The 18,331-nt window shown below is 34.6% G+C and overlaps 1 protein-coding gene across 1 annotated transcript; it reads left to right on the top strand.

Moving 5' to 3' along the window:
• Positions 1-937: 937 nt before the first annotated feature.
• Positions 938-9,612, top strand: LOC108781241 (uncharacterized). Its single transcript, XM_018549159.1, has 12 exons — positions 938-1,037; positions 5,352-5,484; positions 5,583-5,656; positions 5,757-6,017; positions 6,546-6,648; positions 7,016-7,146; positions 7,251-7,506; positions 7,572-7,639; positions 7,722-7,796; positions 7,922-8,173; positions 8,269-8,505; positions 9,485-9,612. Exons 1-12 carry the CDS (start codon positions 938-940, stop codon positions 9,610-9,612), a joined length of 1,818 nt encoding a protein of 605 aa, XP_018404661.1.
• The last annotated feature ends 8,719 nt before the right edge of the window (positions 9,613-18,331 follow it).

The following is an 18,331-nucleotide window of genomic DNA, read 5'->3' as shown; positions in this document are numbered from 1 at the left end:
TTATACTAACGAATTTTACAAGTTGTAAAGTTTTACAACAAGTTATAAAGTGCTTTCTCTGCTAAACGCAGCCCTTTCTTCGATGGGTTTTTGGATCGCAGCCTACTCACCGAGCAATTGGTTTTTATTTGTGGATCCATGAATAGAAACCAATCGCTCGTGAACAAGCTATATTCCGAAACTCACCGAAAAAAAGTGTTACAACCTTTCTGTGATCGGCTGTACATATAACGTATGTTTCCACAAATCGTTTCTTTGTTAAGTGCAACATGCGCACTCGACACGATTTTTAAATTTAATTTAATTTTCTTGGTAACAAAGACAAAAAAGTTTATTCTGCATTTTTTATTTATTTTGATACAATAAAACTGATTAAGAAATCAGTCTCTCTCTCCCCCTCTCTTTCTCATTCTCTTCACTTTTCATATGTAACAATAATTCATAAAATAAATAATCGAAAAAATCCTGATATAGCATTGATCTAATGCAAACAAGTAGATATTAAATAAAACTTACAGACTTACAGTTCAACTTCATGTTTTATGATTATTAACATTAATAACACATATTCACGTTTAAATCAAATACAGTACTTCTGTGAGCAAATTATTTTTTTGACAAATGAAAAGATAATTGGATCTTGTGACGTAATATGGATGTTACATATAATAGCAATATAATTATTGAATTTAAACATGCGATATCAAGCATATTAAATATTTATCTGGACGTCTAATATTTATTTAGACGTCTCAAATGTATTATAAGATATTATAGACTGTTACAATTATACTCGGTAACTCACAATTTAATTGTTTGAAAAAAATAAGACGTCTCGCGACAAATACTTGCCGCTCGCGTCAGAAATTCGCGCATAAACCGCCGTGCATAATTTAATGCTAATGCATAATGAAAGTGTACATGTATATTTTCCAGAATGCAGGAACTGGCATTCCCGCGCCGAAAAGGGATCCTCACCCCGGTATCGGTGTTAGTGCTGCTGATACTATCATTGGTCGATTTACCCTCTGCAAACGGTGAGTCACCTACGAATGAGCCGAGAGTTGGCTGCGTACAAGTATATATACACGTGTGATTGCTGAGTGAGTGTGTACGTTACTGTCTTCGATAATATGCGAACAATGAGAGAACGGCGAATAATTACATTTATTCGTTCACATGAGCGTCCTTGAACACCACTTTATCGTACTTCACTATATTCCTATGCCGGTGTATCGTAATGTGTTTTTTAAAATCTTTTTCACATTCTTTAAGATGACAGTAATCTCTACTATGAAACAAACTAAAGAAAAACGGTGTTAAGTGCGGCGTTATCGAGTGAAGTCACCATGTTGATATGTAACATTGTTAACATTGCTTTAGAGCCTCTTAGAGATTATTATGTTTGGAATGATATCTATTTTATTATTTTAGCTCTCTTTCAGAGCTACATGTCAAATAGGGATGCATGGAGTAAATCCTCGTGAAATTCGAGAAAGTTATTTGGACAATTACGAGAGCTCTATGCTTTCGGAAATAAATTCGTGTTAACTCGGAATTTGAATACTTTATTGCTTATATTTTTATTGCCTTTCTGATTTAATAAAAAAAAATATGAGATATTAATTATTGGAATGTTTTTATTAATTTCGCCCGCGTAAAAATGTCATGAAAAATTTTACGGTATTCAGAAATAAATGCATTTGTGAGTAAAAGGTATTTTTTTGTTTATATATATACATATATAAAAGAGCGGAGATTTATTTTCTATTGAAATTTTTAATTTGAAATTTCAACAAACGACAACGATCTTTTATCATTTCATCAGTCTGTGAAATTTTAATGACATATTAAACATAGTTGAACAGTATGATATTTTTATGAATTCATCAAGATAAAGTCATTGTGTTAAGATTAATAAAATAGGTTTGTGTTATTTATAATAATAATAAGTTAAATTAAATTACTGTTTATAACAGTAACGTAAACAAAGAAAGCATGAAAATGACTGATAATATTTTTATGTGAATATTATTAAATACATTTTTTTCCAGTTTTTTAAACTGTGCGCTGAACACAGCCGGTTTTAAAAATTACAGTCTAAATTTCACAAATTACATTGATCCTTAATCGAATAATATTAATGCTAACAACACTAGTTGACAATGATTTTGTTAAATGGATAATTTTGACTGATTTTTAATATATTTTTTGATATTGATTCTGAAAATAAAATTAGCTCAAAAATGTATGAAATACTTTACAAGATTGACTTACAATAAAAAAAAAAATAAGTGAAATATATATATGTATATATGATATTATAGTGTAAGCATTTTAAAACACTGCAAAGGATTTATTTACGTTATTTATTTATCCTCGAGAAATGCGCAAAAAAAAAACTCCCTTTTTCTTAATAAAAAAAGACACTCAGCTTGGGAACGCACTTTCTTCTTAAAGGCCAGCAGTCATCTCGGTTTCACAAAGAAATCGTTGCCACGTGCACGAGAAGTGCATTTAACACATTGTATAAAAGGAATATATTTAAATGTGGAACTTGGACACTCCATTTCCGCTACGAGGAAACCCATTCGTCATGTTTCTCCGGGTTAAGTCGTCTTCTTGGGTTTCCTCGTGTCTCCCATCCGATTGCGGTGTCGCGCGCGCGCGAGGAACCACGCGCTTTCGTACGTCCGCGCTGCGCGGACGTACTCGTTAGCTCGTTAACGAGTGGTTTTCCCCCGCTTTTCTACGGCTTCACGCCTTACCCGCGGGCTTCTCTCGAAAAGATGCTCGCTCTTAAAGACGCGAGACGCACAAAACCATCGTCGTCGCCACTGCCTGTCGAGCGGCTGTCCGCGCTCCTGCGATATCTGTCGCCGGCTCGCCGCTTCTTCTCGTCGTCGAAGAGATCGCGACAGAGACAGGATAAAAGGGGGAACGGAGAGGTAAGAGGAGAGACGCCACCCTCTTTCCCGCCTACGACGGCTACGTCGAGATAAATGATGTTTCTTCGACGAAAGATGCGTGTCTAAAACGGTCGACGCTCTTTCTCGTTTTTCCTCCTTTTCGTTTGTGCTATATGCCGGCGTGGCGCGGCATTCCACAATTCACAATCCACACTGCTAGCTGCATAGCATACAAGGTGTCTGAGAACTACCATCCCAGTCGGAGTCGAGCTAAATCTTGCGGAGAGGAAGGTGATAACTTCTTCCACGTTACAAGCGATCTATAAGTTTAGGTCCACAATCTTGCTCTAAGAGGCTGTAAGCCACAAAACTGTAAGAAATTGACCAATTACAGTCGAATATATTAAAAATAATCGACTGAACTAAGAGTCACGAAAAGACACGCTTTTCCTGCAAAGCATGAGAGTAATCATCGGCCGTGGTTCAACGTTCACTTGAACGTGCGTTGTAGGAAGTAACCGTGTTGCTTTCCTGGTGTGTTCGAACGACTTTAGAACTCTAATTAGAGATGACTTATGTCGACTGTTACGGGTAATGGCCTCCTACGAAATATCCCCCTCGGGGAAACACCGACTCCATTTTCGTCGACGTACTCGTCATTAATATTAAAGGCTGGATCGGTTCTGGGACACCCCGTAGACGCTGTCGCGTGTGTATCCCATTTCCCTTCGCGCACCCTCCGTTCCTCCGTCCTCTTCCCGGCTATTTCTGACGTTCGCCATCGCTCGCGCCGTCGAGCAAGCAACCACCCCAAAATATACGTACGTTCGATCGAACGCACTAAACATCGCGAACCGGTAAATATACGCATAAGATCGTACGCTTTCGGACTTTAACTCTTCGTCCAAGAACGTTTATCGCTCGACCTCGAGGGACCACGCTACATAGAAGTATTTTATAAAGATCCCTCTCATGAACGTGAAAAACTTAATAAATTTCATTTTATAAAATTGATTTATTCGTTTATGAAAGTCCAGTTCATATTAATCCCAAAGGGATATAAAATTGATTTCGATACGAAACGATCGCAGCAGATTGACATACTGAAAAAGTTGAACAATATTCTTTTGCTATTTATAACTCTTAGAACGCGAAGGCACTCGATCGTCCACATCGAGTTTGCTCCATTTTGCCTCATGTATATGTCTGAAAACTTTCCGCTAGAGCATTCTCGTCCTGTCTGGCAACTTTTCATTAAAACTCGCTAAATAGCGTCGCTTGGCGGCTGGTGACTAAGATAAACAGGCGACGAAGGCTGAGAAAATGACTGGTAATGCGGCCCGCGTGTCGTCAACCTTTTTTTTTTTCTAACTCGCGCGTTCCGAGCATTGCTCGAGTTGCTTCGCTTCGCGACACGCAAGCAACGCAACGCGCGGCAGTCCCCTTTCTTTAGAGTCTCTCTGACTCTCACGCTTCGACCATAGTAATCGTGTTGTATTGGGCCAAATAGCAATTTTCTAATCATCCGCGTCTCTTGATGAAAGCCTTCGACCACGTGGAGCCTCTTAATTCTCCCAATCAAGCTAGTCTTCGCTTTCGAATTCTCCACCTGAATGAACGTAGACTTTTGATTAAAAAAAAAAAGAACTGATCTTGTGTTGAAGAAAAATTCTTTTAACGAATGAGTCGAGCTGTTTAGCAAGATGTTTTGTAACGAATAAAATAAGATATAACGAAATTTTCGAGTGTATTCTTATATAAATCTCCTCTCGTTAAATATTAAGTTATAAATAAATAGTGAAATAATTTTTTTGAAAGTTGAGGTGCGAGCTCTTTTTTTAAAAATTTATTTAAAAATATTTAATGGCCGGTACTATTGTTATAATCGATCAGGAACTGTAGTACTCTTCGAGTACTGTGAGATTCCGTCATAAAAATCGGCTTTTTCAAATCTTGCGGTGCCACGCGAAGTTAGCACCGCATATTTTTATTTTTTAAAATTTTTGGCCTAAATCAACACAGTACTATTGATGAAACCTATCAGGAACTCTAGAAATATTGCGGGTGCAAGCAGTACTGTTATTAAAATTTCCGATTTTTAAAGTTGAGGTGCTAACTTCACAGAGACCATTTGATGTTTCATCATAAGATATCATTTGATACACAATTCAGTTTCAAAATAGTGAATAAAAAGCGAGCAAAAGCTATCGATTTTATGGTCTCTTTCTTTACAAGAGAAACATAATTTATCAAAGACTTTTAATTTATTTGTTGTATTAAAGGCTTAAATTATTTTTGTATTAAAGAATTTATCTTGAAAATTGAGCATGAATGGACACGTTGATCGTCTGATTCGTAATTATGTATGATCATATAGAAATCACTGATAGGAATACGTTAAAATTCATTGTGCACGTATTTAAAAGATTCCATATATTTCAGGATCTTGCGAGTTTCCATCGAGTTGGTCGGGAGAATGGTTTCAATACGGCAAGCCTCTATCAGTCATTATAAACAGTACCGTTCTCGGAGAACGAATGTGCGTCGAAAGAATGGATGACAAATATATTACTTTGTAAGTATCTTCTCTTTAAATCAAAAGAAATATTACTATTCCATCACTTCATCACAAATTATTCAATTTGCAACTGACAATAAACATTTTGCTTGTAGTTTCAGCAGTGAAAGCTGTTATCACTGTATGATCATCAACAGGCGCCATGAGAACGTTATTCAATATCGCGAAAGTATGTACATTGAATCTGAATTCATCGAATTAAACATAAAGCTTGAAGTGCAATTCAGGAAAAGGAGATTTCATTAGAACCCGTTAATTGTTCTTCACAGCAAGCTGGTGCAATCAGGAACGATTGCGTTTGGAAGATATGTGCTCGGATATTACTTCGGACGATATGCTCTATTCGATGTTTCGTGTGAACTCGAAACCGATATCTTGTCCATTTAGCGGGGCATCGTTCACATTCACGTACAATCGAGGTTACGGCGAGTGTGCTATGCCTATAAGTCTCGTGGAGAAATGTACTGACGAGAGCAAACTCCTCCTCAAGTACCAGGCTTGTCCGGACGTCGCGGGAACCGAGAGTAACAGTAAGTTGTAAAATTATTGTCATTAAAACTACATATTGCGTCAATTTATTTTATATATACCGTGTTTAATCTATTACATCGTATTTCTACAGCACATGTATGAAAAGATTGATTTAATTTATTGATATCGCAAGCAACATTTGCAATTAATATTGTAATTTTATCTAGATAAGTTTAATAGTATCATGAGTATATACACAAGTATCAATAGTATACACAAAAATGTATGTATTATTGTAAAAGTAATATCTGATAAAATTATATTTTATAATTTAATTGTTTTGGTTTAATTTTTTTTAGATTTCTATGATTTGACTAAAAATTTCATAAATATGTTTTGTAAAACATGTTTAATGTAATACAAACAATATTTATGAATAATATATATTTATCTATAAATATATATATCTACTATAATAATGAAAATCTATATGCAATTAAATATTTGAAATATATATATTTTACATTTCAAATTTTTGTTTTTTTATATAATATTAAGTTTTTATGTACATATTTGATTATTTGCAGCCGAAGAATTACAATGCCTTGCCAGTTGGAACGATGGTCGAAATAAATATCTCGTAGGAACTTTAAAAGAAAGGAGCGCACTGAATGACGCAAAAACCTACAGGTGTGAAATATGTTTATATTTTAATTCTATGTAACGTTTTATCCAAAGTCTGTGACAGCAATGGTTTTTGTTGCAATTTTATCGCAGTATACTTATACTGCGCGCATCAAGTAGTTTATTGACAGCCATTGCACATTTCATGTCGTGGTCTTTATGGCGTAAAAATACTAAACTTGGTAAGGTGAAAAGATGGTTAGCCACTCATTTGTCATCTTTCACATAGACATCATTGTTATAACTTCCTCCATAAAATGTATATATAGATATATGTACGCTGATGGAAACACGATGTCTGACCAACAAAGAAATCAAAAATTTTCTTTGAAAAATTTAAGATCGTTATCGAATGATTCTTTTCATTTGATAGATGTTTCTTGTACGAAGAAAAGTCTCATCATCAAGGAAAGACGATTTATTTACTTGCACAGTCTGGCGACCCGACTTGCAATGGTCTAACCACAGTTTCCGAAGGTTCACCCACTATAAAACTTATTAAAGGTAATTGTACGAACAATAAATAAAAAGATCTTTCAGGATAAATTAAAATAATTATGCCATCAATGCTATCTTTTATATTTCCGCATTATTTCTTTTGTTAATAGTTGACAAAGAGCACAGTAGATGCAAATATCCTGCCTGGGTAACTCAGCACCATGATTGGCATTCTCTCAGTGGTATGAAAAGCTATCACTTTACAAACAAGAATGCGACGTTGAGAGTAAAGATGCAAGTACAGAATACTGATGGTGAAATCTTCCACGAGGAAAAAATCGTTTGTCATAATTTGGAGAAGCTGTACCCGAATGACAACATGCAAGGGAATAAAGTGAAACTGATTGCTCATGTCACCAGCGGCTGGTAAGTGACTTTTAATTTGAGATTTTTAACGTACACAATTATTCGAATCTTACTTATGATTGCAGCGATATTGGTTACGTTTGCATGATATTTCACAAAAGAGACGGTCATATCATCGAGATACAGCAGTCAGGTGAGAAAAACTATACTGTACAGTGTTTAAATCAGTATTACGTAACAAATATATACAATGTTTTTTTTCTCTTTTATTGCAGATCAAAAGGCAATTATGCCAGACGAAGCGTGCTCAATCTCGGATCCCTCCACGATGCCGTATACGACTTTAATAAGTAAGTACTAATCTATATTACGTCGCTTATAAATATTGATATAGGAAACGTATGCGCTTTGTTATAGTGTTGCGGATTAGTAGGCGAATAGCAAAACGTATGCAAATTATTTTTATTTTCTACAGCCACATCCTTGTATTCGAGAAGATGTCCTAATTCAGGACAGTATGAGATTCTGGATTTTGCTTCGTCGGATGCAATGTCAACCGCCGTATCGAGTCGGCAGCAACGTAGCGAGGTATCGAGGACGACCATGAGGCGAACTTGGCAGGACAATGAAGACGAGAAATGCAGAAGTACTGATATTCAAATAGGCTGCACCTCGTACGATCAATCTGAAATTATAATCGGCAATACGTGCGAACAAGAAAAGATTGGTAAATATAAATGAACGTTTATTATTTGTTATAATTTATATAGAAAGCTGTACATAAGGAGTAAAAAAGACTAAAGACTCGATGTATTTTGACAGCCTACTCTTGTCACGGCAGCTGGGAAGAAAAAGGAATGTGGTATACGATAGCGTCGCAACGGAATTCTGAAATCCCTGGCAGTCCAGGACAAACGTTTTGTTTTTCTATGCTTCTCGAGAACGTTAGAGACAAAGGCAGTAGACAGAAGCAAGAAAAAGAATTATGGTTGTCGAGGCCATCGCGTACTTGTCAAAGAGAAGTAAAAAATGAATGGACGTATAGACTGTCCAATCAAGGTAATTACAAATATGAAATACGATATTTTGCGATTAAAAATAATTGAAAAATTGCAAAAATGTTTGCGATTAAATATTGAAACTGAGAGAGCCAGTAACGATTATTGTTGATCTTGGCATGTTGTCAAAATCATGACCTTGAATAATCTCCAACAGGTTTTAGCCATCGCACGTTATTTATTAAAAAGTTATTATCAAAAGTTTGAAGAAAACGTCTTATTTTTGTCACATACAATATTAAGAATTGCTCTATACCTTCCTTTGCTTACGTAATGACTTTCCACGCAAAGCGAGATTCACTCCATTTGGGATCCTTTAACGCACACGACTTTCCATGTGAAGCTTCTATCTCACTTTCTCTCCTACCTAGGAGCGCAGAATTTTCTACACAAAATAGTTCACCCTACCTCTCTCTGCTTAGAACTTGTGTGACTTGCTAAGCGAAGTAAGATCTACCTCCATATAAAATCATAAGCTCTTAGGAAGAGAGGAAATAAGGTGGAACTCATTTCACGTAAAAAGTCATGCGTCCCTTAGACGTTAGTGTTGAAGTGGACCTCACTTTGCATGAAAAATCATTATGTCTCAAAAAAGGGATGTAAAATAATATTTAATGTTATATATACTAAAAATAAGACAGTATTTTTTAAACACCTTTTATTAATAACTTTTTAATGAACAACGAGCAACAGCTAAAATTTATTAGAGGTAATTCTGGGTTATAATTTTGATAACAATTTTGATAAAATGTTAAGGCATAGTCATCAGCGCTGGCTTCCTTTATCTCAATATTTACCATAATATTTTAAATATTCAGGTAGTATCTTATTAAAATAATTTATTTGTTGAAAAAAAATATATATAATTACGATAATTTTTATCACAGTTCACCATAATTTGAAGATGTATTACATTATATGTAGGTTTAAATGCATGAGTAAGTATGATATAAATATTCAACATTGATATTTTATTTTAGGAATGTGCGAGGTCTTAATGAAGGATTCAAACGCAGCGTCTGCTTCGTCGTTGTCCCAGCTTCTGTTTATTTTACATATAGCAGCTTACGCCGCTATTAATACGCTATGCGTATTACTTTTGAGATGATCTGCAGCTATTATATAAGACTGTCTAAGTACTGTAATTTCCAGCACGAATTCTCAGGTATTGCGTGTTTCTGGAAGTGTATATAGCTCAAAAAGTTTGTAAGCTATTTACCGATCGATAAGCTGTCGTAAACAAGAGATGGGAAATGTGCAGCTAAACATCTATTATAGACAATATTAATTTCCGTTTAGTTGGAACATTACGTAAATCGGTGATTAAGAGTGTTCCCATTAGAAATGAAGCGATTTAAATATATTTATAAATTATTTTTTTATACATACAATACTTACTCAGAAAGGCGTTCCTCAACTTGAAAGAAAATAATTGCTTGGCACAAGTTTCCTTTCAGTTGCAATCATGTTGTTGTCATCGAGGTAATAGTAATTTCGTTTAGGCCAACCTTATGTGGACAATGCAACACAGGGGTCAGATAGTACCGATTATGCAGTAGACATTCAGAATATTGATTCCTTTGATCAAAATGCATTATTTGCAATTTTTTGTTTTTATGTTTTAGGTAAATACATAAAAACGTATGTGTTTGAAAATATAATACGGTTTAATTATATTTTCGTATATATGAAGTATATACACTCACAGGCAAAAAAAAACGGACTATTAAATTTTAGCACAAATTTTTAATATCTTCAAACAGCGATAATTCAGTAAAAAATCATTGCAGCGAAATGTTTAAAAAAGCATTTTAAAGCTTGAAATCTCTACTTTTCAGATCGGTATTTCAAAAAACAGTATTACTGATATTTCGTGAAGTTACATAAACATAAATAATGCGTCAAACTTTAAAATTTTTGTGCGTTTACTCAAATTTTGTTTACATTTTATTTTTTCTTTCTAACCATTGTATAAATTTTTAAAGAAAATTAAATGTTTTCGAGAATATTTGTGCTTGTACACGATGTATGTTATAAATTTGTCTTAAAGAATATTTTGATTTTCATGATTTTATGCCGTATAATTGGTACTATTTGCCCACTGTGGCAACGGTTGCCTGCGCAGTAGTAGAAATGCTGTCGCATACTTATTGTCATAAAAATTGTCACAATCTGTTTGAAACTGTTTTCGTAAAACATTTATTCAACATTTCCATCAATTGAATGGAAATATATTTCCAGTAAAATTGCTCACCCGTAAACAGTACATGACACCGCCGTAGATATGATGAAGCTACATCTCTGGTAAATAAAAATTACAGAATAGAATAAAAAACATAATATTTATATATATATATATATATATATATATATATATATATATATATGAAATTCTCGTCTTATGTTTTAACGAAATAATGATGAAATGGTATTTTCTTAAAAACGAGTCTACAAAATTGGGTTTCAAGATGAAAGTAAATAATTTCTTTGACAGTTCTCAGTTTTTTCATCTTGTTGACAAATAGTTTGAAAATTCTTTGTATCATCTGAATTTCCGATAATTTATTATATAATTGTAAGAGAGCAATCATCCAATTGTTACCTGAATATTGCTATGAAATTGCTCATAACCAAAAGTTAGTAGCGATAAAAAAAATGATAATTCAATAAGCAAAATTAAAAACAACTTTCCTCAATATTGAAAGCAACTTAAAGCAATTTCAAGCAAATTGATATTTGACAACAACTATGGGAAACTTGCTATCTGGATTATTGTAATTTACTGCAGTCTAGTATTCTAAACGAGTGATCAAACTCTAGATTACTAGTATTTTTTTAGATATAACGTTTATTAGCTATATACTGCCTGAATTGTTGATTAATTACAATAATTCTCAATGGATAATTATCTGATAATTTTTGATTGCTCATATATTTTTCACTTAATTTTATGCGAAAGAGAACCGAGATGATTTCAGGACTAGACAAAGACACTGTAGATTGTATTTCAAATACAAAAAATATTCTATAGAAACTTGTATTTCAGATATAAAATACTGTTAAAAAGTAGTTAAAAAGATACAAAAAATATTCTTGAAAAATTTGCTTCATGATTAAGATTAACATTTCGTATCTCAAACATTTTTACATCATACGTGTAAATGTACTTTTGTTGGAAATAAGGCCTAAATTTTCTTAATGTGCAATATTTCATGCAACAAGTTTCTATATAATTGTACAAAGATTTCATCCTTTACAGTTGAATTGTTCATATTTTACATCGTACATATATTTGAAATACTATCTAGTCCTGATATAATACTTCTGAAATTACGAAGGTGTATACATTTATGAGACAACCTCAAATCACGACCATTTCAGAATATTTATGTAAACTCGAAAACTCGTGTACATTATTGAATACCATCGCGCTACTGTAAATACGACCAGGGTATAAGTAATCGATTTCAATTGGATTATTTTCGAATAAAGATTGAAATATTGCTATGTAATTACAGTTCGACAGATTGAACTCATATTTGGATCTAACGTAATATATAACACATAGGTTCTATCTTTTAGCTAGTATATACAATTGTACATAATATAATTGAGATATTGTATAAAGACTGTTTCTAAAAGAGTATAACAAGAATACTGCTCACGATATTGCATTTTGTCATTGGAAGTGCATAGATATTGCGTTTGCAAAGATATTCTTGAGATCGGCCTCGCAATAGAAGATCCGCGAAAATACAACACACTCCTGCTACACTATATTCTAATTTGTAAACCAAAATAAATTCAAAGAAAAGGATCGATCAAACAAATTGATTAAAAATATCTTATAATAATTTTTTATATTAATAATTATGAAATTAATTAAAGATAAAATTACATTGAAAAGTTTAAGCCTTTTAATAATAAAATTTAAATTATAAGCTTTCAATTCTGTCAAAAGAATAATTTTGTTAAACGATGTCTTATCAATCTTTTAAAATTGCATACAACAAGGGAGAGATAAGTTTATCTTGGCACCTTCTACAAAAGTTATAAACTTTTGGCTCTGAAATTAAATGCTTGATTAAGATTAATAAATCATTTTAGTGTATTTTTTGTAAAATTGAAGACAAACCGTATTCAACCTATTAAATAAAATTGTACATTAATTAACATCGTTAATCATTAATCAGTATATAAAAGATTTCCAGTGGGCCTAATACAAAGGTAGGCGAGTGTGGTACATTTGCGGACGCATTAAGACTTGTATTAGTTGAGCGTGAGTAGCGTTTTTGCATTTCTAGCATAGAGTTAGTGGATGTTGGAATAGATCGATCGCGCATCTCGCTCCTCCCGATCGATGATACGAGTATATACAGTTCGATGTATGCATCGGAAATGGATATGCGTGAAAACTGATAGACAGTTGCGATTTATACACACTGAATAAATACATCACGATGTGGGGATTTCCTCTGAACAATTTTCCGGGTGATACATTTTTTCGATAACTTGATATGCGTGCGATCTCTAGTGCGAGATCTGTTCGCGATGTACAAATACTGGCAGCTGGAACTTGTGTACTTCGCATGCTTTTTTCTTCTACATTTTCGTCAATTAAGATAGTGTAACGACTAACAAAGGTACTTATGATCCGGCGGTAAATTATACCGTATTAATCGGTTGACTCCGAGTAACATTATCACCATCGTATCTCTTAGAGATTCTCTAGGTAGAGTTCGGCCAAAGCTCCGACATGATGTTGTGAAACCGGAAATGACGTGTGAAAATGCGCGCCCTTAGAGGATCTCTACGTATCTCTACACATTCCGTAAAATGTAATTTAATAATACAGATTTAGATGGCGCAGGAACTTTATTACTGTGCGTTTTATTTGATGTTTTAGATTAGAACATTCAGTTTTTGCAGCAATTTAGGCATTATTAAAATACCATAAACTTTTATTTCCAACACTTCGAAAGTTCAACATGGCTAAAGTGATAGAAATTAAAGTTTCAAGATTTAAAGGTGCTAGTCCGTTCGGATACGTATAACGTTTGACTAATAGAGCCTCCAACGAATTTTAGAATTAACGATTAACTTTCCAGAATAATAGACAACAAAAGCATTAGATCAACTAGAATGCATTTCTAGATGCGTCTACTGCACTAGTTCGACCACCAAGTAGAGATATAATAGCATACCAAGTCTATATATGATATCACGAACGGAAAGGAAAACCGAGAATACGGTCCATCACGCGAGCCTCAATAGTTTTATATTTTTCTCAACTGACACACTGAAGTACGTACACGTACAAAGTTTTATTGATTATATATGTATGTGTGTGTACATATATATGTATATGCATACGTAGATATGTACTTGCATATATTATGCCACGTGCTCATATAATTAAGAGTTAAAACCGATAGGAAAGAGCAACGTGTAGAGGAACATGTACATACCTATGCGGACGTACGTTTTATTATACAATTAGTCGGATCTACATCCATTAACTCTGTGATATATCCATCACATCTAGAAGCAAATGTGACAGCCAAAAAAAAAAGGAGAGAGAGAGAGAGAGAGAGAGAGAAAAAAAGAGATGAACGAAGCTGAGCTCTAAAGGCATTTTTTATTGTATATATTATATATTTTCTAAAATCTAAATAATGGACTGTTCCGGAATTCAGGAGATTTGTTAACGAGCGAATGTGTATGGATTCGAATTATTAAACACTTGAGCATTTAAATAGAAGACATGCAGATTCTTATTTTTGTACAGATAGGACGAACTATCGCGATATCCTACTTCCGCACGCACGCACGTACTCAACACACACACACACACACACACACACACATACACTCTCGTGCGCGAGCGTGAAACTTTCACGAGCTAAGCGAAAACGTAGTCATATACATATGGAATATATTTTACATAAGTTTTCTAACTACCGTATCATAGATATATTGTTAGTGTCCATCTCCGAAAGCAGGATGCAAATCTCAACTTTAGACGCCTATTTCATTATCGTCACACTCTTACTTTTATCATTTTTACCGATGTTATCGGCGTACTAGTTCTCTGTTATATTGTACAATTATATCATTTTACACGATATTTTGAGACGACATTTAATTAGTAGCAACAGTAGTGCAGGCCTTGTTACTTTACGCGTGATCGAATGCGAAACAGAAACGACAACCGATGCCTTATACTGTATTTCTAATGCCTTATGCGGATTTCAAATGTATGAACGGTTGGTTACTTTCCATCCTAGAACGTCTCCGTGCACAATTGGCAAAATTCGGTTGCTACACGTGTGTATATTAACGAACTTCAATTGTCACCCTCTAACGGCGTGAACACGCCGATGATCCCCCATGTAGTCGCATATACGACTATATTGAATTCCGGAAACAGATGTAACTTTAATACTTTTAAAATAAGCTGTAACTTATATAAGACATGGAAACGAGCAACTGCATGGTGGTCGCGCGAAAGATGAATGCACGAGAGAGAGAGAGAGAGAGAGAGGGGGGGAATATGAGTCAACAAAGACGATAACTCACGGGTTTTGTACATCCACATGCGCACACGTATATTTTGTTTATTGCTGTGATGAATTACATTATAAATATTAGCGTGTAAGGCGATTTGAATGCGGCTTTTCTTACCATTCTAATATAATTGCAAGCATTAGTCACACTCCCCGTTCGGATGTAAGCCTCTTAAAAACCGTACGGATATGGAATGACGACCTATTTATCCTTGATGTATTTAATTGTACGATATTTACACGATAGCATTCTTTGTAAAGCGCCTCGCGGACAAACGACTCGTCCAGAAGGCGACTCGCCGCAACGACAAATTCGTACAGGAAAAAAGGAAAAAGGGGGAGGGGGAGAGAGAGAGAGAAGATATCCGATTTATTTTGCTACGCGCGTGCGAAATTATGCATGAAGAAACTACGCCGAGATGTGTTTATCCTCGCGCGAAACTGACACGGTACTTACTCAACGACGCTAATATAACAGGGAGACTTTTCTTAATAAATAAAAAGATTATTGCCAACATTTATGTCAACGAAGCCTTAACTTTATTGCCTTCATTTTTTTCATGCTTCTTTGTGTAATTGACAGCTACGACACAAGTATAGACACTGTGTAACACAGTGAATCATTGCATCCTTGTTGTTTGCCTACGTTAAACGAGGATGAAACGATTCTCTGTGTTACACAGTGTCTGATTCTGTCCTTGCTGGAAAGCACCCACCGATTCGAATAAATAAACCAAAATTGGAGGCACAACTTACAACGGAAGAATGTGGAACGCAAGTATAATGGAAATTTAACTAAAGCAGTATATAAAAAGAAGTATATATTTGTATCTCGCGCATTTTAATGGAGGCTAATTTTTGCATAGGCTGATTTATTCAGCGAAAGAAATAATAATTCATTCAGTTGATCTTAGCACGTAACGCCGATTCGCGTGACTGCAGCAAATTTATTTTCTTCGCTCTCATGCAAGATTCCGGATGATTTAAAGTCCGCTGGTTTAGCGACTATAACAATATCGGTTAGTGTTAATTGTAATAAATTAAATTTCCTTTATGATAAGTTGTTAGAGAAGATATGTTTCTATAATTAACTGATTTACGCGATTATTAAGGAAAAATCAGCTTCACGAATTTTTCATTGATTAATCTTGCGTGCTAAGTTTACGTTACGATTGTTTTTATCTCTTCATCTATTAAAAGCCTAATCGTGTGCGATTATTTTTTTTCATTTTATTTTTCTTTAAGACGTATTTTATAAGTTTCGGGACATCCTCAAAAATAAAGTAAACATATTTTACTATTCCAATTCAAGTAATAGAAGTTTTCATTTTTCTTTAAAAATATTCATACCAAAGGTCTTCTTACCTTTTAACCCAAGTTTAATTCTCTTTAAAATAATATTTCTTATTAGTTCTCGAAAAATACAGATGATTGTTATCTTGATATTTTTTTTAATATTTCTACTTTTTAAAATATATTTTTATTAAAGATCTTCCTATTCCTATCCAAGTAATGGTAGCTTTAATTCTTTGTTAAAAATTATTACTATTTGAAAAAACTATATATATTGTACTAAATTAAAAATTAATAATTAAAACCCAAATGAGTGTGCTATCGTCTTTCAAGATTCAAACAGTTGCAGAGTCTAGTTTGGCAATGTCTTCAAAATATTTACAAATAAATATTATTAAGTACGCTTGAAAAAGTAGTTAACAGAATGCTAAGAATGTGTAAGGCTTTAATAAAAGTAAAAAAGGGAAATTTTCTAATGGAAAAAATTCAAAATTTTTCTCCAAGCAGTACATTAATCTATGATAGACATTTTTATTTTATAATTAAAAAATTAAATTATTGCAGTTATATTGTTAATGAAATATAAAAGTATGTAACATTTTAATTAATTTTTATAAATATTCGGGAATTTATGAATATATAGTACAGTGACTCTTGCATAAATAAAAAAGCATAATTTTTTCATAGCAATTTCGATTTGTTTCAATTGTCAAAATACATTGTGACAAGAATAACTTCAGAAATCCATTAAGTACATCTATATTTCACGTGAAGAAAAAGCTTGGACATCGCTGGGGCGAAAGATTCAGAAAAGTGGACAGCACACGTGATTCTTTTGCCCTCTCCGTGACTTCGTTCAATCGTAGAAGTGGATTAATACCTTTGGGAATTAAATCCCATCATAGAACTGTGATCGACGTACCGAGCGTATTTCGCCCAACGACACTTTTGTACAACATTATATTGATATATATATTTGTAAGGAGTCTACTTATAAAAAAAAAAATCATAAAATGTAAATATATTTAACGATGCAAGAAAAACAAAGAAAAAGTATAGGTGAGATAGCGACCTTTCCAGTAAAACACAGTAGATTACGATAACATTAAAATAACGTTAAAATAATTGGTGACAAATGAAAAAAAAACTTAATAATTTATTGAAACTATTTCAATGTCATGATAATTTTTTGCTTAGTTTACAACAATTAAAAATAGAATCACATCTCTTAATCCTACATGATTATCATCAAAATCGATAATTTTCAGCGACTTAAAGCACTGCATCGACAGCGATATTCTCTCGCCAGCGGATTACACGGAATACTTGTGCCCTGACACGATCTTTAGGATATGCGACCGACAGCGGCGGGGTCTCGCCTGCAGGTCTCGGTGGTCGTTCCTTGAACGCCAGCCTCGTGCGCGTCACGGTGCGGCGCGGTGTGGCGGCGGAATCCTTATCGGTCCCGTAAAAGTATCGATAAACATGCGCCGAGCGAATGGCTGGCAGAGTACCCCGCGATAGGGCGTAGGGCTGCGCGCACACTGGCCTAGTCGAAGGCGAAGGCAAAGGCAGGCAGGCACCACGTGGTGCTGCCGCTACCAGACGTATAATCGATAGTGCACTGCGCTCTCTCTGTGCCACCGGCGGTCAATCAACCCTCGCGCGCGTTCGGGGCCGGCCGGATGTGATGCGCTCCGACGCAACGTAAGGTGCGACCTGTCGAGGAAACGCGGTCATCGTCCGATCATCCGCCCGAACGAGATGACGGACGTATACCGTCCACCCGCACGTCGTCGCATCGACTCACCCTATAAGTAAGTTCGTCTTTCGGAGACTATACCGAGGGCGAGGACCCGGGCTGCGCGGTAGCGGCTTCTCTGTATCTATCTCTGTTCGATATATCTTCCTTTTGCTTTTTATCCTTTTTCTTTATCTTTTATCCCGTGCAGTTATTTCGACTTAGGT

Source organism: Cyphomyrmex costatus, unplaced genomic scaffold (genome assembly GCF_001594065.2).
Source record: "Cyphomyrmex costatus isolate MS0001 unplaced genomic scaffold, Ccosl1.0 scaffold8, whole genome shotgun sequence".
Lineage (NCBI taxonomy): Eukaryota > Metazoa > Arthropoda > Insecta > Hymenoptera > Formicidae > Cyphomyrmex > Cyphomyrmex costatus.
This window is presented reverse-complemented; position numbering and strand designations above follow the sequence as displayed.

Coding starts and splice junctions, on each gene's coding strand:
- LOC108781241 (XM_018549159.1), top strand. CDS start 938: ATGCAGGAACTGGCATTCCCGCGCCGAAAAGGGATCCTCACCCCGGTA. Junction 7,147..7,250: donor CACTATAAAACTTATTAAAG/GTAATTGTACGA, acceptor TTTTGTTAATAG/TTGACAAAGAGCACAGTAGA. Junction 7,507..7,571: donor GCTCATGTCACCAGCGGCTG/GTAAGTGACTTT, acceptor TTATGATTGCAG/CGATATTGGTTACGTTTGCA.